Genomic DNA, 24,243 nt, shown 5'->3' on the forward strand with positions numbered 1-24,243 from the left:
GCACTGTTGGGCCCCAACCTGGACCAGTAGAAGGGAAGGGCCTTAATCCGCCTTGTTCGGAGGGAAGGGGGCATGGCCTGGCCCTGGTCCAGAAGAGGGAGGGTGGGGCCCAGCTGTTCAGGGGAAGGGTTTTCAGCCACACCCTCCTGGCCCCAACCAGCTGCATAGGAATTGCTAGGGGTGGGTGGCCATATTAATGGCTACTGCTCCCCCACTGCCAAATTGCCTGACCTGTGGGGAGCTCCCTGAGCCAGATGTGATAATTCTACAGGCTCCATCCAGCTTGTGGGCTGGATGTTGAACACCCCTCTTACATGGCACTTAACTATTACCAATGCAGCAGATTTCATGCCAGATATGCACCATGGGATTTATTTAATTAAATATTTCAAAATGTAAAGAAGGAATATAATTCAGAAGAAAAAAAACTGCATTTTTATATAATCTGAAAACATACAGAATGCTGGCAAATTAAGGTTTGTGTCTCTTGCTCTTAGACCACCACGCTAATTTTGGAGTCACACTCTCTGCAGATGTAAAGCATTGTTTAATTATTAAATATTTAATCTTAAGGAGATGTGAACAATAGTGGGATAATCAGAAGAGAAACCTATTATGAGACCAGAGATGAGGGGAAGAAAACTTCCACCCAAGTAAACAAAGCACAAATATTATATGGAAGCAGCACCCTCCTCCCCCTCCCTTTTATTCCTAGTTAAAAAAAAAATATATGATCCTTTCAAGAAACATACCTTTTGAACCAAACTAGAGAGGTCTATTTTAAGGACATCATTGACTTTGGCAAGCTGCAAGTTCACACCTGGCAACTAGAAAATATAAAGCGCTTTTGAATGAAATCAGCACATCAAATATATAGTGCCTTACTAAATATTTCAAAGGGGATGTAAAAACAAACTGAAAAGAATATGTATAGCACAATATTGTTAGTTCACTCCTTAAAATCCTTGTTGGTTGAAAGCAAAGCTTATCCTCAGCAAGTTTTTGGAAGATTATAATGCTGCCCAAAGCAGCACTTTAACCTAGCTGTTTGACGTGGACCTTACTTTCTTCTGCATTCAGAATGAAAATAGTAATTGAAATTGCATAGAAACATAGAAGCAGAATAGATTATTTTATTATACAAGTGACTCCACAGACTGAGCCATTAAATCACACAGGACTGCTGAGCTAATCCAATGCAACTGCCCTGTGAAAGACTGAAAAAATATTCACTTACCCCACTATAGTTGGCATTGATACTCAGCTGATGTAATGAATTTCTGATCATGTTGCAAGTTGAAGCAACTTGAGGTGCAGAACAGGCAGAATCATTAAGTGTATTGCTCAGGTGTGCTTTTACATCTGTCAGGTTAGCATGGAGTCTTTCAGTGCCTTCCTGCAAAACCTCCACAGACACGCTCACATTTTCCAATGCCTCCTTTGTTTCTCTGATTGCTACGATGACATCAAGTTGAAAAAAAAACAAAACAGTTTTTGCTTAAAAGCCAATCTAATTATTCAACCAGGTGTACACACTTAATTGAAAAAACAATTCTAGCATGGAAGATAAATTACATATTTTGCCACAATAAACCAAACACAGTACAGTTACTATTACTAAAATTTCACCCACTTCCCAAATTTACTCCTTTTTATACTCCTTCCTTGGTTCCCGTCCCTCAATTATGATTCCATGTAGAAATATGAGACATCTGTTTCATTTTCATGTACCAGCACAAGTGTGTTAGTTCATTAGCAGTTAAATCCAGGCTCTATCATTTTTCAAAACACTGTTATCTGTATCTCCCATTAATTTGACCACAAGTTACCAAGTTGCACATTTCAAGTGAAACAGCCAGACCCTAATGCGAGTTTCAAGGTATTTCTGCCTTTAGATTTCACCCCAGTCATGTAAAACAAAGAAGCATTGATCAGGAGAGTAAAAGACAAAACACATACAACTAGAAATGCACAAGAAAGTATACAAATAATGAACCACACTTCACATTACACACGAGTTTTGTCAAGTCTTTTACCTTTGATAGCCCTTTCCACTTTCACTTCAAGCCAATAGAGAAATAAAGCAAGAAAGGTGAATGATGATGGGTGATGAGAAAGAGTTCTAGTGATGTATGCAAACAATTTCACGTGCACGGGCAGAGTAAAAGAAATAAAAGTATCTGAAGATCATTAATAATTTTTACTTTTCTGAATAGCCACTTCAGATTCCTGAAATAGCTTGTTTGGCTTGCCCATTATCAAGATGCTTTAAAGAAGCTATTTTCTTTGCATAAAACAAGGACTACAGAAATCATCATTATGATGGCCAAGCCAAAGAACCAAGTGCATTCCCTCTAAGCTGTGTGGCATGCGTGGCCATGCAGGCACGCTCATGCTAGAAGCACCTGCGTGGCCGTGCATGCCACACAGCTTAGAGGGAATGCTGTGCGTTACCAAGTTCACACACAGTCAAGATATTGTAGTTGCTGGCACCTTCACAGTAATATTAACTTGATGGCGCTAACCCATGTATACACTAAAACACAACAAGCTGCCCTCAGATGATAAATAGCAGAGTCTATCTTACCTGAGAATCAGATATATTACTTAAATCATAGTTCACCAAAAAAAATTAAAATTTTTGCTGTCATTCATTTTATATAAAAGAACCATTTGTCTGGAAATATACATGCTATACTACAAGATAGAAAATTCACTCCAAAGGCTAATTGAACATGGGCAAAATGAATCACCAACCTGTGGGTACAATGCAACCACAGATTTACTAAGAGTTCTACTGTATCATGCCTCTGCAAACTTATTATTGCTACAACCTCAAATCATTGGTGCTGCAGAAAGTGGTGAGGATGGGAAACTTAAACAGCCAAAACACAGTATTCAAACACTTGTAATTACCAAAAGATCCATCATCCCTTATCCTGACAAAATTTGCAAAAAGCACGATGGAAACAGCAAGACAGAGAGATACATACACTAAAGGGAGAAGCTTGTAGAATGACAAATGAGCTTCTGTCTGTGGAATAACATTTTGTTGTAGTAGCAGTAGTAAAGGAGTTATGCCTTTATCCCTATTAAAATCCATGCATAAAGGTCTCATTTCACTTGATAATTATCAGTGCATACAAATGAACACTCTTGTGTTGTGAAACAGGGGGAAGATGTCTCTCTTTGTAAGAAAATATAAATAAATAAATAAAAAGCAAGTATGTACATTTACCTCCTGCCATTGCTAGAGCTGCATCTAGTGCAGGGCGGACTTCTTTCCCCAGTTGCTCCTGGACTCTAAAGCCAAGCAATGGTCCAACATCTGAAAAATAAAGAAAAATAAAGAAAAACACTGCATGCCAGTTTAATACAATCACCCATCTCTACAAATTTTCACTATTTATTAATTCTTGATTTCAAAAAGTGAGTGGACTGAAGCAACACATTCATCAGTAAAGCAGAAATGTTTCAGGGGTGTAGGTTGTAGCCGTGTTGTATAAAATCCACTGTCTTTTATTAGATCAACTCAAATAGTTGGAAAAACTCTTCTCAGCAAGCTTTCAGGCACAGCCTCAGCTGGGCAAAGGGTGTTTGTGCCTAAAAGCTTGCTAAGAACAATTTTTTCCAACCATTTGAATTGGTCTAATAAAAGATATCAGATTTATCTAAAGAACCTTGTTTACCTAAAGCAGAAATGAACACTTAAATGTTCGTGGCACATGAATTTTGTCTCACAGGGCCACATAAAAAAGGCCAGCATTTGTAGATGAATTTTGTGAAATAAATCCTTCCACTGTCACCTACTTTTATTAGTTTGAGAAACCAGGAAATGGATTCTCCAAAACTGAAGATCACTTATAACTTTTACTTTCCTGAATAGCTGAAAGATTGGTGATAGCAAAACAAGCAATAGTCTTTGCAAGTCTCTGGCTCTTCACTGTGTTCAGGTTACAGAAAGTTCTTTGGGCAGGGCTTTTTGTTTTGAGGAAGTCATAGGGAGGGCAATTACGGCAGGAAAGTGTCCAGTACTGTTAACATTGTCAATGTTGGCTATGATTTTACTGAAGGGGAAAGTTTTTCAGTATTTCCTAAAGACAGTCAGACCCTGGATTCAGCTTTCAGAAAATTTGGATGATTTCACAACTCAAACACTGGTTTCCTTTTGTCACGTACTTCATTCTGGTTTTGCAACATTTCCCCAGAAAAGCAAAATTCTCAGTTTGCAGATGGATGAAGATGTGGTTTCTAACATAGCCAACCTATTGACAGCTTCAGAAATAATGACCAAGGTCTTAAGATGACAGAGAAGGTAGATAAATATTCTTTTTTTGGCAATTCAGAGAACCTGGAAGCCACAAACTAGTTTTGAAATGCAGAGGGCAATCTCCCAACAGGCTTGCCTATGATCCTCTCCCCCTGAGACAAGAGCATTTGATGCCTGTCTAAACTGATTTAAACAAAGCAATATTATCGTTTGTTTGGCATATGCACTAACATATATTAAACTTCTATTTCAGAGAAGGCATGCTGCTTTTAACACATGCTTAATTGGCCAAATTAATGCCTAATTTAGCACATGATAAATCTTTGAGCTCCAAGATGCCACAATTAGACTGGTCTATACCCCAGCCTGTTCACTTCAAATTGGCTTGGGTATTTCTACTTTACAGTATATAGACATGCCATTAAACTTGTTAGCATTTGTGACCTATCATATAGCAATACACCCTTCATTCCAGCCTAGATTAGGTGCAATAAGAACCCTTGCCAAAGTTTCTAAGTTTTGTTTAGCTTCTTAATTAAAAGCTTCAGAAATATCACTAAAGCTATAACTGTAACCTGAGGGAAAAAGCAGTAATTGCTTTTCAAGTGTTTTGGAAGTGCTAGTTGCGTAACGACCTCCCTCAACAATTCTCTCTAGTCAGAGGAAGAAACGCATAAAGGAGTTTTACAAATATTAGGACATAAGCTTATATCTCAATATCCATGTATGGTGGGCAATGTTACAGTGGGAAGAAATCAAGGATGGAGAACTTAACTGACTGCATAGAATCATAGAAAATTATGGATGGAAGGGAACTCAGATGGTCATCTAGTTCAATCCACTGCTCAAAGCAGGACTGTCCCCAACTATATCATCCTAACCAAGGCTTTATCCAGCTGGGTTTTAAAAGCCTCCAAGGGTGGAGATTCTACAATCTCTCAGGGTAGCCTGTACCAGGGCTTTATTGCCCTCAGAGTGAGAAAGTTTTCCTAATATTTAACCTAAAACTTCCTTGTTGCTACTTGAGACCACTGCTCCTTATTCTTCTCCCTAGTCATTGTCCAAATTTCCATTTCTCGTAGGCTTCGTTTTTGTGTTTTAGCTCACTGAAGAGTTACTAGTCTTCCTGCACATTGGGATGGTTTGTTCCCGAGTCCTCAGTAAGGCTTCTTTAAAATACAGTACTTCAGTAAGCTCAAATAGCAACCCTGTGGCACAGATCTGGGACCATGTGGTTTTACACTCAGTTCTGTACTTTAAAAATTGAAAGAAATTGTTTCCTAAGACAGGAAACAATTCATTACTACTCAGTTCATTACTACTCAGTTTTAAAAGGCAAACATTACTTGCCTTTTTCTTAAAATAAATACAATGTATTCATGCAGTTTACTTTTCTTAAAAAATAAAAAGAATACACGTTGTTATAAATCAGGGGTCTAAAACAGGCAGGCTGAATCTGGACCATGGAATCACTGGATCTGGCCTTCAGATGTGGGGCTTTGGTTGTGGGCACTCTTCCCATGCTGCCACAGAGACAAGTGATAGTGGTGGCCAGTTCCTAGCTCCTACCCACAGCTGATCCATGATGGGTTATTCTGGCCCAGAGTGGCAAAAGGTTGCCATCCCCTCTTCTAAACCAGTGATATTTTACTTAAAGAAAATCTTATTTTTGTCTCTAGTATGGTGTGTAATAAATTTGACTGTGACTATAGTTTAAACCAATTTATTATTCTGCATTATAAGCTATTTATGAGCTCCTGAACAAACTTTCTATTCAGCTAATAAAAGTTTGAATAGAATTGCTTACTGTTAAGGTCAGAGAGTACTTTCTCCTTGGTAGTGTTGTATTGGCTCACCAAGTAGTCAATTTGCTAAGAATTAAAAAAAGCCAAAAAGATTATTAATAAAGACACAGAAATCACTACACTCCAACAATACAAATATTTAACTGCAAAACTACCCAACACTGAAATTTTCTCTTCAGTGCTTTCCAAATAAATCATATAATTTAGATTCTTGCTCAGCATTATTGCATTTACTTAAGATAAGCTTAAATTAGAAAATGTACTTAACTGAAACATCTCCTAGGGAACAAATTTAAACCCAGTGATATTTGATAGTAGCAACCATTGCTTCATGGGAAACAGCAGCAACCACTGATTCTATGGCAATGAAGGTCTGTATACCCATCTCATGCTGGTTCTACTCCTCTGGTCATCTAATATATGAAGGCCCTCCTTAACTGTGAGATATACAGAAAGTCTGAAAATTGCTTCACTATTTCTTGCTTCTGTCAGTTGGACCCTTACTCAACTAGGCATCCTTGAGGTTCCTCTACAGCTTACAGCTAGAAAGGAGCAGCTGTCCTGATTCTAGCATAGACTGTGCCCCTTATGACCAAACAGGTTTATTCAGTAAAAAGTTGAGCTCTGCACCATTGCAGAGAGCAGTTTCGACAGAGAGCATCTCAGTAAATATCAGATGCTTTGTGAAGGCTAGAAAATGGTATTTAGAGGCTTACTTTTGGGAATCGGCTTGTAGGTGAAGTAGCTACTGCATTAGAATAGCTAGGGGGATGTCAAGGTTATTTGATTTCTAAAAGCCTGTTTGAGAAAAAGTTTCATTCAAGGCCTACTATGTCTGAAGCCAGCAGACACACAGGCTGGGAAACTGAAGACATGAAGATATGACACACTGTGCCATAACATGAGATAAGGTGGCATTACATCACAGTGCCAAACTGCAGAGCTGTTGGGATTTCCAGCTTTGGGGAAGAAACCAAACTAGGAGGACTGCTAAATAACCAAATTAAGATGGGTGCATGTGATGGGTTTGCGAAACAAAGATATATAGGCCAGAATATGGCTAGTATGATGACCACAGGAAGACCAATCAACCATGCCCAGAGATGAAGAGTCATCAGGGAGGAGAAAATACAAAAGGAGGGATTTCAGAGCAGCAAAGGGTCCCCAAGAGGGGAACTTGAGGCCACGATGGACAAAGTGCACACCACCAGCACATCTCACCCACCCACTGGGGGTAGGCAGGTAGGCCTCAGCTTCCAACCTCCAAGCTGCTGACATCTGACAGTCAACAATGAACCTCAGGGTGAAGCTTGCATACTGGTCCAACATACCTCCCCTCTAACAGCTCTAGGACTGGTAGACAGAGAATTGTTTGTATTATTCTTATACACGATCACTGTGTATCAATAAAATTTGCCTATTATTGAATGCAAAGGTCACGGTCAGTCTGAGGGTTTGGGTCTACCCAGAACAAGATATCTAGATCATAAATCAAGTGCCAACACTTTGGACTAAAGGCCCTCCAGTGAGCATTCCAACTAAGGTTTTGGACTAAAGGCCCTCCAGTGAGTAACCCAACTACACAATTTTAAAGAAAAAGCCAATATTGTTTTTTGAAGTCAGACATCAGCTAAAACATCAGAGCTCTAACAACCAAATCAGCTGGATTCTAGGTCATTGTAGACAAACAACAGTATTTTCCAGTTAATCTAAAGAATGTCTAGCTTCTGTCAGTGGCTGATGAGCATGTGATGTGGAGGTGCCTTATAGACCAAAGTAATATATTAATATAAATAAGCTAAATGCATACATAGAGTCTATTCTGGGAGAAAAGAACACCTAACAATCCTAGGTAAAAATTTGAAAGCATACTCCAAAAACTGAGAATTTGAGAAGTTTCTGTAATTCCATAAACATTCAATTTCTAATAGTATTTTGCATTCTATTAAACAGTATTTTTAATCGTGGTTATTACCTTTAACTATTTTATATCTATCAAAGTAGATTAAGAGAACAGGAGACGGGTATATACTGGTATTTCCTATAGTGATGACGCTGCTGCTCTGCTTAAAAAGATGCAAGGTTCCACGCAGGAAAAACACCTGCATTCTGGGTAAAACTAGATCACACAGAGCAATATTATGTTCACTTTGGTGCCTTGGATAAGCTCTATACAGATCACACATCCACGAAAACCATTCTTTACGTGATATATTACAAGGCCATCACTTTTTTTTGCCACAGCAATCCCAAAGGACTCTGCCACAATATTCTGCATGCCTGTACTACAAACAAAAGAGAATGTGTAATATATCCAGATGTGGAGAGAATTAGGGAAGAGTTGAATAGAAATTTCCCTTAAAATATATATATGGTCTAGCCAAGGCTGCAATGTTGTAGATGTCTTGATCCCCTAGAAGTCTCATGTTATTACCACCGAGACCTCAGTCAGCAGAAAAACAGTACACTAATCTGAGACTGGGAATATTATGACCAGGACAGGAGGATCACTTCAGCTAGGCCTAAGAGTATTTCCTGAACTACACGTATCAACACCTTAACAATCACATAGAAAAGGGAAACTGATATGCTATTACTTACAGGTTGCCAAAGCCACTGTTATTTGACTATGTTATTTTTTTGCAAGTAGAAAAAAAAAAACAAATAACAAATGGGAAGGTTACTGTATAAAATTTCATGGAATTCACCATTCCTTGAAGACAGTAATATAGAAAAATATCTAGAGAATTTAGAGGAAGTTGCAAGCTATCAAGAACAGTATACTTTCTATTCAGTATGTTTCACTGTGAACAAGCAAACTTCAAATTGTTCTAGTTACCAGAACAAGGGGAAAAAAAAAAGTTTTTTCTATGGGATACAGGTATTAAAAGTTTTACCCAGGCACAGGTTAATGACCATTTTAAGCAATGCACAGTACCATGAACAGAAAAAGGCATTCATTCCAGTGTCAGGTTGAATATGTTCAAACAATAACGTGAGCAAGTTTCTGAGAACATCATTTGGTCAAAAGTCCTTCCACCAAAATAACTGGTGGATACTTATTTATGTATGCGCATTTATTTATCTTGTGTTACATTCTGCATTATAATTCAGGCAACTCAGTCCCAAAGAAGGTATAAATTAAATTAATATGTTCCAGTATGCATCACTAACTACAATGAAAAAGTTGTTTTTTATTATACAATTTTACATAGACAGTCTGTATCTAAAATAAATATCTCTTTACCCCTGGAGTGTCATTAAGGAAAATTCTCAGGTCTCTAAAATTACTGTACACCAGCTGCTTTGCTCCCCGGACTTGATCTGTTAAGTGTTGGTTCGCAGCATATGCACAAAGAACACCAATACTATAAAAAGAAAAACAAGATATATTATTTATTACCATATATAATAACCATTCTGCTAATTAAAAAAACAAAAACAACAACAGAGGGCGTGTCTACATGAGATGCTACTGTGCAGTCATTACTGTGCGTTTATGTAGTACTTGTATTAGCGAGTACTAAGTAAATGCACAATATCCAGAGTTACTGCTTAGCAGCACTGGCAAATGTCCTTTAGTTAACACTACTGTGCAGTAGCCTAATAATACTGTGTAGTAATATATTAGCACTCTTCGTACTGTGATGTGCTACTGAGCAGTATTATTCGGCTATTGTGCAGTCAATGTCTTGTGTAGACGGGCCCAGAATCACTTTTAAGCAATGTCTCATTTTTAATCTAAATTCTAACTTTAACCACTAGGTGGCATAGAGAAATTAGCTATAAGGTTCAATACTGTACTACTAAATTTTGTACGCATTTAATAAAGAATGGAATCATGTTAACCCAAAAGTCTTCAGAAAGACTAAATTTACAATGGTAAATCACATTTACAGCACTGCATTTGTAATTTGTAGACTTCTGACACAATGTATAAAGACTACAACTTTGGATGCTTTTAAAAACTACATACGATATAAAGGCTAATATTCTTCCAAAAACAGCTAACAACCTTGACACACTTACAAGAAACTACTTGATTAAATACTTATTAAAAAGAATGACACCCAAAATATGCTTTAAATTATAATTACTTCCACTATATTTCTCAGTATAGGCCCAATCTTGCTACTTGTACATACTCTTAAACCTAAAAAAAAAAAATGAATAGCTTCAAACTATGAAGCAGACAAGCAGTCCCATTAGCTTCAGTGTCATTCCTCATGGGGTTAAACATGTACATAATGTTTATGGAGTTGTAGCATAGTCAGAAAATAAAAAGTAATAGGAATGGCAGAAGGCAGAGGTGTTTCAGTCACTGTTCTTTTAGTGATTATTTCTCCAGTTTGGCCTTTCTGACTGCAACATATAAACAAGCAATGATAAATATATATGAACTTGCTGCAGAATAATAAGATAACCAAAAGCCCATGACACACTTCTGAAAGTTAATCTCAGAATACAGTTTTTTCAATTTTATTTCAAGGTAGAACTAAGTTTCCCAGTTGCTAAATTGACACACTTACCATAACCATAGGGATTTTGTTTAGTTCTATTTTGTTCCTTTTAAAAATAAAATGTAGAGCCCTGCTCTTATAGACACCGAGTCTTAGTCATCGGTGACTGTGCCCGCCCGTGGGGGGCGGCTGATCTCACTGCCTGGGGGGAGGGATGTCCCCCTGCTGCCGATCCCATGACGGCCAAATACTGCAGTTGCTTCCGGGAGTGGCCGCAGCCATTTCTGCGAGTGGCTGCTGCGATTGGCCAGTTCTTGCTGGGGGGGGAACTGGCGCTCCCAGCTCCCCCACCTATCGCTGAAGCAGACAGCATGGCTGGTCAGGGGGAGCACTGATGCTCTCAGGGGGTGCATGTGCACCCGCTACGCGTCACCACTGGCCTTAGTTGTGGGGAAAATCTACACAATGCAGCTTGGGTGGGACTCTAATAATAGTACAAGAGAAACCATCTCCAAGCATGAAAGTCAATTTTACAGGTTAACATCTTTCAGAAATGAATACAGCTATAAACTGGTAGGCAGCGCATATCATTGAGCATGAGTATTAGCATTCTTCCCATGGGAAACATTGCCCAGAAAGCCACAAGCCTGTTGTTTCTAGGTAGTCTGAGGTTTGCATTGCAGTAAACCAGGTTAAGGTTAAGGCACATGCATGCAATATGGAAGCCAATGATATATCTAAGAAAGCAGGCTATGGATCACCAGTGCCAGGAAATCAATCACTAACAACTGATACAAGCTAAACTGACTGGGGTCAAGGAGACCTGACATTTTGTGTAGTTATTAAGCCCATTCTGAAGAAATGCTGGGAAGCCAGCAGGCCGGAATCCCCATTCTGCCAAATTATGTAGAAGCACATAGTAAATTATGAGCAAAGAATCAGATGAGCAAAAAGTAGCATTGCTGGCACAGAGAAGCAGCCAGTCAACTTTGCCATTGAGAGGTAGGGAAGGAGGAGGCTTTTCTAAGTCAGGACAAAAACAAATAGCGTTTGATGCTATGGAAGCAGAAAAGCCAATGGAGGAAGGGTGTGGAAAAATGTGGGAGGGCGATAGCCTGAGGCCGTTTTAATTGGCCCTAGCTGTTTCACCTAGAGATGTAAAAATATCACTATTATTGTGATAACATGGGCAAAACTGCTGGAATGCCTGCAGCTATGCTGACAGAAGGCTTCTCCTGGTTCAGTTTATGCCATTTTGGGAAGTGTGGCTATGCAAGCAGAAAACTTCTGTCACCCTCCACTAAAGCTTAGAGAGGTTTTGTAGAGATGGATCATGAGTGATCAACATGAAAGATAGTTCAAATGGCAGTTTTTCCCCAGAGATTTGAGGGAGAAGAGACTGCAGGCTTTGAGGGGGTTAGGAAGCTGCAGTAGTAAAGCAATTACATTATTTTAGCAGTATGGGTGGAGAGAGAGATCAAATGTGGGGATATGGCAAAGTAAGAAACCTTATTACATATTCTAAATACTACTGGAGCTGTTCGATTGGAATTGACTCACAAATCCTTCCCTCCTGACTCCCAAAAGGAGCATTTTGGACAATATGAAAATTGGAGAAGTCAGTACAAAGAGACAACTTCTTAAAAGTTTAACAATTTCTCCCTTAAAAAAAAAAATCAGCTGATCCCTGCCATTCCAAAGGGTGTCACTGAAGGCAAGAATGGCAAAATGGCAGAATTTCTGATTGAAATAAAAACTAACACTCTTCAAAACACCTGATTAGTCATGTCAGTCAACATTCAACAAAAGATATCATTTGAACCATTTTTTAAAAATAAACTGGCTACTGCATTTTGGGGAACCATGTGCATTGTTTCCTCCAATGCTACTGAGACAGCAATTATTTCAAAAATATTTTCCCAGCTAAAGAGTCAAAGGAAACTGATTATCCTGCTTTCTTTTGACATGCTGAAAAAACAGAACTGTCAATCAATCGAGAAATAAAAAAAATAGTGTGCAACTCACACCACTGAATTTATAAAGACATCTTTGTTCTTTGAAAGGGGTTGTTTTTATTTCCTTTGAATGTTATGCTCACAAAGCAAAAAGGTCAACAATTTCAATCCAACAAAAAAGTACTTTGTGAATTTGAGTGTGATCATTTTTCGCTTCAGCTTTCTGAACGGAGGGGGCAGTGAGGGGAAACGTGATTCTCTAAACTGACTGTGCATTCAAACAATTGGGATTACATTTGTGAAGGTTACTAAACTGACACACAATGCGAAAGGAGAAAATCCTTTCCATCACCTAGCGGAACCTTGACAAATGCATTATATGAGAGGAGGGGAGGAGAAAAGGAAACAGAGAAGAGATGACAGAAGGCTTGACTTTCCCATAATATATTAGAGTTGTGTAGATCTGTTTAAATAGTCTCCCTGAAAGTCTGACGTTTTCAATTTCTTGTGAGATTTCATGAACTGGTGTAAACATTACTAATACAAATGGGAAGAAAGTAAGCTTTCTCCTATGGTTGTGAGGGTAAAACTTTCAAATCACAGAAAATAAATGTTAAAACAGATTTAAAGTGCTAAGGAAAAAGGAAAAGAAAAGAAAAACAAAACAAAAAACAAAAACAAAAGAACCTCTTCCCTACTAAAAACATAGCAAAATATTGGGTCAGAGTTTAAGGATCTTTATGAAAAAATTTACCTGTTTCTAGGTCTGTATTACCAGTTACAGGAAGGCAGACAGATGACTAGTTGGGAAGATCTAGTTTTTTTTGTTTTTTTAATTTCTTATTGTAATATAAAAATTTATCCGATTCACAGTTAATGACTCTGCTCTTGCGTGGAAAAACACTCCATAATTAACTTTGGATTCTTCCAACTGAACTCATGCTAGGAGTTCAAATTACTTTTTGGAATTCTGATTATTACCATATTTGCTCAAACAGAACATGACTCTGATTATACAACAACCCCCCAGTAATTAAATTTTATATGGAAAATGTGTAAATGTTTTAAAAATTTCCAGGTTTTGAATTTAATTATTGGAAGTTCGCCTTGAATTTGTCTCCCTCCCACTACTGCAGCAAGGAAAATCTGAGGGCTCAAGTAGCCCCCCTTGTCCTCTGCCTTGCCACAACCTCTTTCGCCAGAAGCCCCTCTCCCCGCCCCACTTTACTGTCAGAACCTGATTTCCCTGAGCCCATGGAAGTGAGGAGCAATTTGAAAACACTGACCTTCAAATTAAAAACTGTTGCAGTAATTTGCATATAGTACCCACAGACTATGTATGTATCAATTCATCCAGAATTGATACATGTCATCTTTTTTGAAACTGCTGCAGGTTTTAGCAGTTACTCTATAAGCACATTTTAAGCAGCATTTTGGTACTACTTACATATAGTACAAACTATGCCTTTTTTCTCCAAAATTTTTTTTTTTTATATAAAATAGAAATAGAATATAGACTTGCTAGCGGCAGGTATGTCTCAGGCAGTTCGATGGAATGCTCTGCCCTGCAGTGTTTTTCCATGCCCATTCAGAGAGTGCACAGTGGGTTACCTGCCAATTTAGGTCTCTGTGCTCTTTCTGCAGGTCCTTGTGGAAGATTCACTCCCACACAGCTGTCAGCAGGTAGAAAATCCATAGGCAATATGGTGTCTCTTGCCCTTACCACCTCCCATATTATCTTGCGGTGGTTTACCAGGGTCACTAGGGGTAGCATCGTACAGTTTGTATTTCTCCTGGAAGCTTTTCAGGACCTTGTAGAACCATGGGGACACCATGGTCCATGGGGTCCCAGTGGTCATCATGTATGCATGCCACTCTTGCAGCGGCTGCCCTGCAAAATGCTCGACAAAGCTGGCTGTTTTGGATTCCACCCGTTGCCAGTTTGCAAACCTGGCTCATGCACTTGACCCAAAGGAAGAGAAAGACATCTGGCATTCCTCTGCCTCTGAACCGTTTCGCTTTGTTCAGTTTTGTCCTCACCACTTTCTCCCATGTGGAGTTCCAAAGAAAACACACATGGCTTTTTGGATTCTGTGAACAACTTGTTCTGAGGTGAAGACTAGGACAATGTGTAGAAGTATCAGCAGTAGCACTGCCCCCATCAGCACCACGTGCTTCCCTCCTCTCCCCTCCCTCCACCGCCACCGACAGGCATGATATTAGTCCAAAGCCAAAAGGCTCATGATTTACCATACAGTTTATTAGGCTGGGCCCCACCAGAGTTAACAGCTTTTCAAGCCACGGTGACCCCACACAGCTCACCACTGTTCAGTATGTGTGTACTCCAGATCTGTGTACGTCAGTACTCCAGATACCCCACACAAAGTATCCACGTGCTAATTAGTCCTCCACTCATGACTGGATCCAGGTAAGATTTTGGAAAAACTTATCAAGAAGTCTATTTGAGAGAGACTGGCACATGATACTGAAGGATAGCCCACATGGTTTCACTGTAGGCAGGTCATGTCTGACCAACCTCATCTCCTTTTATGATCAAGTAACAAACAGCTTAGTAGTGGAAAACACAGTTGCTAGCATATACTTGGATTTTAAAAATGCCCTCAGTATGGTCTCCCATGATGCTCTTATAAAAAAAAAGTGGGCAATTGTGGGCTAGCAGAGTCCATGGTCAAATAGTTTCGAAACTGGATAAAGGATGGAAGCCAGAGTGTTAGTGGACAGGTATGTATAGTCTTGGCACGAGGTTGCCAGTGGTATCCTGCAGGGTTCAATTCTTGGCCCTGTGCTGTTCAACATCTTATCAATCTTATCAACAATCTAGATGAGGATGTGGAAAGCACTTTGACCAAGTTCACAGATGATACTAAGTTATGGGGAAAAGCGATCACCCTAGGGAGAGGATGCAGATCCAAGTGGACCTGGACAAGCTGGAAAGGTGGGTGAAGCCAAACCAGATGCAGCTCAATAAGGATAAATGAAGAGTGCTTCATCTAGGGAAAAGTAACCAGCGACATATATAGAGGTTAGGAGGAGATATCCTGGCCATCATGATGGCTAAGAGGGACCTCGGGGTTATGGCTGATCACAAGATGAACATGAGCCATCAGTGCGACGCTGTAGTCAGAGCTAGTAGCATGCTAGAGTGCATTAGCCGATGGATCCCGAGCAGGGCTAAGGAAGTGATACTTCCTCTCTATTTGGTCCCCAGCAATACAAAAAGCTGCCCTGTCAAGGAGCTCAGAGCTACTCACTCTCAGGAGCTTCTGAGACCCAGCCAACTGGTACCTGGGGACACTACCCCTTGTGCCAGCTGGACTGCTGAAGCAGCCCTGTGAGGTCCCTGCACCCTTTACCCACTGCAGCAGTCTGGCAGTGGGGGAGTCTGCCTGGCTGTGACCAGCTGCACACCTGCCAGACTCAGAAGGGGACTGCACAGTTAGTAGAGACATCTGCCCCTCTGGGCCAGCTGCCAGTTGGCTGTGACTGCAGAGTTGGCCTCTGTGCGGCACTACTGCCATGTGTGCCCCCTGCCCAGCCATTTGGGCAGCTATCACCCGGAAGATGTTCCCAGTGTGGTGGCCTGCTTTGGACTGTCAAACCTTGTCCTCCTGGTCCCAATTGACCAGGAAGTCAGCTACCTCCAGCTGGGACCAAGATGCCAGCTCTGAGAAGGCTCCTCTGCCTAGCTCCTGGCACTTGCCTCCCTAGCAGGAATTCTGGTGTTCCCTATACGAAACCTAAAAAAATTCCTGATTAAAAAAACTCCATAGCACTTTGCTAAATACCCCTAAATCCATGTTCCTCCGCAATTAAAACAGAAGACTACTATATACAGAGAGAAAGAGAGAGAGAGTGAGAGACAGCGATCAGTTGGGCAATGGTTTATTGAGACATCTAGTGTTAAAGCAATTTGGAAGCCTACCAGTGTCTCTATCATCATTATAAAATGAATTCTAAATACCTATATATGTTTTGCTGTTTGCCTTTGGTTTTCTTACCACAGAGCAGTTAGAGCTCCCACAATCCCTTCACTAACCAAGATGTGGGGACAGCTGCCCCTGCAACCACAGCTCCTGCCAGCAGGTTTCATCCTGTCTGGCAGCTGGGCATGCAGGATGTGTGCTGGGAAGGATGTGGGGTTTGCAGGAGGAGGGTTGGGGGGGAGGGGGATGTGGGTGGCTGTGGAGAGATGTGGGGGGCCATGGAAGGTGCATGTACATGTGGGTAAATTGTACAGGGGGGCTGCTAAGGAGGGGTGGGTCCCCTGCCCCCACAGGGAGCAGCCCCCTGCACAGCTCACAAACTGCCCCATACAGGGACTACAGGCCTCCCAACAGGGGCCACATGGCCCCCATAGGGGCTGCTACCCCCTGCTTCCACAGGGCCCACATGCCCCTGGATTGCTGCCCCACTTGGCTGCATCCCCCCCTGTGGCTGTCCCACCCCGCCACCTGCTCCCTGGGATACCCCAATGGCTGCTCCGCCCAGCACCAGCCCTCCCAATGGCTGCCCCACCTAGTGTCAGCCTCCCAACACTTTAAAAAAGTCCCGTACTCACTGGCAGTAGAAGCTGCCATCGAGGTCACTGGGGCTTGTGGCAGAGCCCCCTGCATAGTATGGGGCAGTGGGAGGCAGCAGAGACTGGCCACAGCTACTGGCACCCACACTGCCACTGCCCCATCGCACAGCTGTCACCTGCGCCCTGTGCTGTGCAGGGGGAGCTGCCATGAGGCCCCGGTGACCCTGACAGCAGCTGCTACTTTTGGTTTTTGGCTTTGTTTTATGTGGTTTTTTGGTTTTGTTTTTTTGTTTTTTTGGGTTTTTTTTTGTTTTTAATTGCTGGGATGCTGGGACAGGGTAGAAATCAGGGGCTCAGGAGGCAGGCGGGGGATGGGCCTGGGTGGGGCAGCGATCGGGGGGGCCTGGGGGGAGCTGGCAGCATGCTTCAGCACCAAGTTGAGGGCCAGCCATAGAGATGTTCTGGCTGGCTACCAGAGCATCTTTGTGGATGCCTAAGCCTCCGGTTGCCTCAGGGCATGGCTTTCCCCACCCCCTCAGTGTTTTTTTCTTTTTTAACCCCTGGATATCCAGGGGTCTAATTTTGCCCCCACACTGCAAATTTTTTTGTTCCCGCTACACGCGCATAACTTTTGGTGCATGCCTTACAGTTTTAACACTAGGACACTAGCATTGTAAATGCTATTAGCACAGAGGTTGGCTATTAGTTCAGCTGGGTGGCCACTTAATGAGTTTGTGTGTGTGTGGCCCTCAACAGCTCACCAAGTCTCTCAGAAGATATCATTTTAACAAAATATAGATAAAACACAAAGCATAACTAAAATTCAAAAATCTACTATAACATACTTTTATTTAAAAAAATATTTTTGTCCTGATTTATGGTTTTTTGAGTAGTATAAATGTGATTGCATAATAGCTTCAAATAAAGTCTTACTCTTGTATATTGTATGTATGAGGAGTATGTGTGTGTGGGTGGGGGGGGAGCAAGTAATGCAGGGAAGCCATGGGATTTGGGTGCCAGGCAACAAATGCCCAGCCATGGCTCCTGCCCTTCCCTGAACTATCTGCTGCCTGCAGCAGTGCATCCAGGACAGGAAAAAGAAAAGGCAGTGAAGAGGAGCCGAGAAGTACCCAAGCAGCTGCAGCTGCACCAAGAGCAGCCCCATCGGGAAGCTATGTACACTAACCAGGACAAGGGCTGTGGTAGCACTGCCGGCAGGTGTGGGCAGAAACACGGCATGAGCTGCCCAGGCAGGGCTTGACCCCACATGGAGTGATGTGGGGGTAGCCTTAGGCTAGGTACAATAAATTAGTGGGTTCCTGCCTGTAGGGTAGATCCAATCAGTTGGTGGGCCAGCCCACAGGCTGCATTTTGCCTGATCATGTTAGTATGTGCCGAGTTCATATGTAACAATACCACTGTCATCACTACTGTCAGCCAGTAGGGCTGGAGTTTTGGTGTAGCCAAGATGGTCCAGGAAATGTGAAAAACAAGGTTGTTTTAGTGCTATCTTTTTTTGGACTAACTATGTAGTTGGGAGATGCATTAGATAAGCTTTCAGGCACTAATTTTAGTATCTCTTTCAGGAGTTTATATGTATGGAGTTGAACTGTTCATATTGCTAGATGAGCTTGTGTTCTGGTACTTGGAAAAGGTATTGTTTAAAAGATAAGAAATAAACAGACGTAGAGAGTTCTTACAAAATAATTTCTCTAACAACACTAATCTAGTTTTTTCTGTTTCAGTCATGCTGCATTCTAACATCTCATTTCAATGAAATGGCATATAACCAAAAGCCAAACTACTTTTTGCTCATGTATTTTTAAAGTTTAAAAAACTCATGACTGTTGTTATGATAAATTTGATCAAAAAAAACAAACACCAAACTCCTTGGGAAAAATTTCATATGCAAACTCCAATTCAATGATGTTTCATACCCAAATTCCTCTAAACTAGGCACATTGTGAATGGCTAACTAACTACAGAAACACCACCTTTCATAAGATTTTCAAATATCTTTTTGTGAGCAAAATAGTATAAACAATTTATAGTTTAATAAAACCATGTCAGCATGAGAAAAATAATAAACTGCACTTAACACTCTTTATTGTATTGTAATGCAAAACTGGTCTTATGCAGAATTAACGCTGTGCTCTTTGCCATACTTGCCTGATTATAAGAGAAGTAACAAAAAGAAATGTTGCAAAGCAGCCCCTCCTGCAGTCAGCATTTTTCTTCTGTCTTTGGTGCATTTCCCCACCACAGTTGTCACAGCAACGACACATGCAGAAGCACAGTCCCACAAGAGGCAGTAACAGAACAAATAGCAATCCCAAAGCAGCAGAGATTATAAAACCGATTTCATAGTAGATTGCCTGCAATTCAGACAAGAATAACTGTAACAGAGGATATTACACAGTCATTCATTCATATATAGCTAGTACTTAAAAACTAAATTAAAAGCTAGATAATCTACTGGTTGCTGGACCCTTTTGTCCTCACTGGGGTTGCCTACGCTACACTGGGCCACATTTGGGAGGGCTGCTGTGAAAGTACACACTACTTGGTAGCATAAAATATGCAGTTCTTTTGGAGCACACCAAGCCACACCTAGTACTACACTCAGCCTTGGGCATCCTTATTACAGTGCTACTGAGACACTAAAGCTGTTCTAAATGGTGACAATTGCCCCCCCACCTTTTTTTTTAAAAACATTTGGTAGTCATGGAAGTGAACTAAGTGGGCAGGCAGTATTTTCATGGCAGTGTTCCCTAGTGCAGTGTAGATATGTCCAGCATCTCCGTGGCATTACTGTATATCCAACTTTGCCATCCCAAACAAACAAAACATTCTAAAAGTTGACAGTTAGCCCTAATATGTCTATTTAAGCAGCACATATAAAATGTAAACTTCATTTAACAATTATTTAACAAATCAGCCGTCTCTAAAAGGTGATTATGCTTACAAAATACAGTTACAACCATGTGTATAATGGATTAAAATGGACATACATGATTCACAGGCCCACAATCTGATTTACAGTCTCTTATGCGTGCTTCCAAAAAACTAATCTGCAAATGTCATCAAGCCTAAGACAATAGCACATCACACAGGAATTAAAAAAGAAACAGTCAAGTGGAAATCTTCACATAAGTGAAGGGATTCATCATCACTTTAAGGGTGCAATATTTTTTCAAGTGTCCTTTTGCATTTTTTACTGAACATAAAAATACTTCGAAGAACAGTAATGTAAGGGGTATATTTTAAGTTTTTTGGGTGCAGAAACTGTATTATCATGAACTGAACTAGACAGAATCGTGCAGTTATGAGAAGAACCAAACAGAACAACCAATAAAGGGAAAATTTTCAAAGGTACCATGACAGGTAGGCTTTTTCAATTTTAGAGAGAGAGCAGAAGTCCCAAGACTACACCTTCCTCTGAAAGACTTAAGATAAATTTCAAAATTTTTATGGTAATTTTTAGGGCAATGTAATTGGTATACAGATACTTCTCTGGCCACTTTTATATCACATCATTACTAGCAGCTTGGCAGCAACAAGACAGATTAGATGCTGCATATTTTCTTCCCAACTGCAGTTACAAATCATAATTTCTAACCACCTATGCATTATTCCGCTCCACTTCTATTTAACTGAATCTCCCATTCTCCCCAACTTTGAGTATAAATTGTTCCAAATACAGCAACCTATTATCATTATGCAGTTGTAATTTCTGACCTAATTAACAATTTTAGAATAAAGCCTCAGAGACTAGTGCTGCTAATTACTGCTCCTGCTTGATGAATAAGAATTGTATGCACTGGAAGAAAATTTTGGTTAGATTTTGCAAATCAGATTATTTCGCCAACGTATTTATGGGGGAGGCAGAGGAGGTAGGAAAGGAAAGCAGAAAAAGTTACAAAGTAACTAAGGAGGAACAAATGTACATATTTGAAGATGAAATGAACAACTTGGAAAATAAATGAATAAAAGCAGTTTCAATACAAAAAATATCAGAACTGTTTTAAAATGACACTAAAGAGTGATGTATGTTTTGGACAGGAGTGCAGCCTATTGTCATTGTTAGTAACATAGTGCACATCTACCAGATACAATGGAAGAAATTACCTGAAGGGTCAGGACAACATTTTCTGGCTGTGGAAGTCAAAGCAGATGGAGAATGTGTATAATGCACAGGCAGCATGCACAAAAACAAATCATGTGAATAATGAATAATTAACCATAACTGAAACAATTAAACATACCCAAAATAAAAAAGTGCCACTGAACTAAAAAAATGCAAAGTAGTAAATAATTAAACCAATTAATTATTTATAAGAAGAAGTATTAAGGAATAGAGGATTTCTGATTGGCTTGGGAAATCAAAGCTTCTTTATTCTCCAAAAATCTGTCTTAAAGTTACAGAGCAGTTAGTTTTGTATTGAACACCAGCGTATACTCCCCAAAATATATGATTTATCAGTTTCTCCAGGAAATCTAGCTGTCAGAGCAGTTCAGTTATCCTTTTTTTTTGTTTGTTTTTTACAAAATTTCTTTTTGAACCCTATAACTGTTTTGACTTCAGGAGAAGGTACTGTCCAATAGCAGCTTTCATGCCCAGATACATTTCAAAGAAAGTTCATCTGCCCTTCATTTTAAAATTTCCACCCCCAGATTTTTTTAAATCTACAAGAGTGGAAAGAGAAGAGAAAGGAAGGGGCAGAAGTAAATGCATTTTAACAGGTTCTAAATTAACTTATGCTTCTCCATCCTCTCCGATCTTCCCTGCCACACATTTGCATTTTTATAGACCTGCATTCTGCACATTGGCTTAAGCTTCTATTCAGACCCTAGAGAGAAGACAAACACCAGCAGAGTCTCCCTATGCCCAAAAGCTCACAAAGAACATTTTTCCAACTATTTAGTTGATTTAGTAAAATATATCACATATATCCAAATAAGGTTATCTGTTTTCATTTTAGAAAAAAAATGACTGAAATCCACCCTATATCCATTTCATACAATCCTCTCCCCTTCTTGTTTTCAGAGTTTATGTTATGTTCAGATTAACACAGACCCTCTTAAACTGTTGTTTTTCCACATCCAGAGACACCAGTTCACACTTGTTGGGTTTTTCCCCTTTTCCTCAAAAGCATCTGAGAGAGCACCCAATAACCAAGGATCTGGATTTTCTGTTTGCCATAGAAAAACGCAGTAAAACCCAGATTTTCTAATTTTAAGGAGAAAAAACTAAATTTTTTCCTTTAAAGGAATGAAACACAGCAAACCAATGGGTTTCCCCTTGCAGCCTGGCAGAGTTCCAGCCTGCAAGTGGCTAGGGGGAACAGGAGGAGGGCGATCAGGCAAGGGATGCCATGTCCATGTGCACACGTACACATGCACATGGCAGCCAGGAGTACAGCTCCCACAGGTAAGTCTGGGGGTGGGAGGGGGCTGAGGCCCTCATAGTGAGGGAGGAAGGGAGCTAGGCAGGGCTGGGGCTGGCGCTGGTGCTGCTGCTGGAATGCACGGCCAAAGGACTTAGACGGGGAGCAGGACAGAGCAGTGAGCAGCTGGTCTGGGGGCAAGGGTGGGGGGGTTGGCTCCCTGCCACTGCACACTCCCAGGAAGGGGCATGGGCTCCCCAGATTTGTGTGGAGTGAGTACAGGCTGCCCACTGCGGGCTTGGGGCTCCCTGCCCTACTGCCCCTCCCCTCTCCGCAGGCCTCCACTGGCCAGAGAGCAGGCCCTAGCATGGCAGAACAGAGCGAGGCTGGGAAGTTGCTGCTGGCCAGACAAGGGGACCCTCACCATGGTGGTGTAGGGCTCTCAGCTTCCCCACCTTGCTCTGCCAGGTCCCAGCCACTGGGCCCTGGAGGGGGAGGGGAGGGCAACAGAGTGGGGAGCCCCAAGCCCACAGCAGGCAATCTGTATATGCCTCCCCACCCCCATGGACTCCACTCCAGCCATGCTGCTTGTGGGGAAGGGGAGCTTAACTCCGCACTCTGCTCCACTGCAGCAGCTGCTGCCTCCCACAGGCAGCACCCAGGGCTCAGGTACTGGGTGGGGGGGAAAGAGGGGCATGGGGCTGAGGACCTAGGTCTCTGACCCCACAGCTCTGGCAGCTGTGGGCCCCCTCTGGCAGGGCTGGGGGTAGGGGGATGCAGGGGCACCAGTGGGGCTGTGGATGAGGAGTGAGGGGCACCAGCATATCAGGGCTGCTCAGTGTCACAAAGCAGTGGGGGCTACAGCCACAGCTGGAGTGAAGGGGGCAAGGGAAGCTCTGATTTTCTGTGATAAAAACTCCACTATCAAATGCCAAATTGTATAGGCATTTAGAATGTATTTTGTTATAGTGATCCATTGGTAGGCTTTCAAATTGCTTTAAAATTGTAAATATAAATCAATAAAATATTGTGTTCAACTGATACCTATGTATATAGTGGCACTTCATTTTAATAATAGAAAAATGCAGTTTTAATTGGAGAATTTGCATTTTTTTTAAAACAGAGAAAACTAGGATCCCTGCTGATAACTGATAAGTAGCCCGTAACCTACAAAAGATTATACTGGTCTGACCTAGTTAGTTTCTAAGGGAGCACCCTGCCCTGCCTTCTGCCTTTTCCTCAAAAAAATAACCAAAAAACCCCCATCAGTTTAGAACTTAACAGGAAAAGTAAGCAAAAAAGAAAACATTACTGAATCCTGTAAGGACATTACGAAGTCCATCTATATAAACATTCTAAAATACAAATATTTATTATATGAACTTTTTATTGGAAATTTTATCAGGTTTTCAAGATTCAGAGGGGAGCTAATCTAGCATATTTATGGCCCCAGTTAGGTCTTTTTTAATTAAAAATATAATGAAAGTGGGTACCTAAATATGATAATGGAAGCTGAATACAAGAATCTCTCACAAAACAGCTAGAAATCAAGACAACATAATCAGCTGAATATTTATGAGGCTATAGTCAACTCCTGATTTACCCTGACAGAATACAATTTCTACACATCTGAGATAGTCTAATGAAGCTGTGTAACCCTGGGGACATGAGTAAAAAGGACCTATTGGGTCACTTGCAAGTAACCACACAGAATCCAAGGGTTGAAAGGGACCTCAAGGGTCAGCTATTCCAATACTCTGCACAGGTTTCTAAATCATTCCAGACAGATGCCCATCCAGGCTCTTCTTGAAAGCCTCTGATTAAGG

At 41.0% G+C, this 24,243-nt stretch overlaps 1 protein-coding gene across 6 annotated transcripts in view; it reads right to left on the reverse strand.

Moving 5' to 3' along the window:
* PROM1 (prominin 1) overlaps window positions 1–24,243 on the reverse strand; it is an 87,588-nt gene that overhangs the window by 34,839 nt on the left and 28,506 nt on the right. For 4 of the 6 annotated variants that reach the window (XM_019553073.1, XM_019553071.1, XM_019553069.1 and 1 more), the window contains exons 3-9: window positions 21,159–21,185; window positions 19,200–19,405; window positions 9,323–9,443; window positions 6,078–6,141; window positions 3,239–3,328; window positions 1,238–1,455; window positions 753–827 (exon numbers count right to left, since the gene is read on the reverse strand). In XM_019553073.1, coding sequence (XP_019408618.1) covers window positions 753–827; window positions 1,238–1,455; window positions 3,239–3,328; window positions 6,078–6,141; window positions 9,323–9,443; window positions 19,200–19,405; window positions 21,159–21,185 — 801 coding nt within the window. The remainder of the gene's footprint in view (window positions 1–752; window positions 828–1,237; window positions 1,456–3,238; window positions 3,329–6,077; window positions 6,142–9,322; window positions 9,444–19,199; window positions 19,406–21,158; window positions 21,186–24,243) is intronic. The other 2 variants (XM_019553074.1, XM_019553070.1) reach the window with 1 other exon arrangement.

Source organism: Crocodylus porosus, unplaced genomic scaffold, assembly GCF_001723895.1.
Source record: "Crocodylus porosus isolate Cpor-Errol unplaced genomic scaffold, CroPor_comp1, whole genome shotgun sequence".
NCBI lineage: Eukaryota > Metazoa > Chordata > Crocodylia > Crocodylidae > Crocodylus > Crocodylus porosus.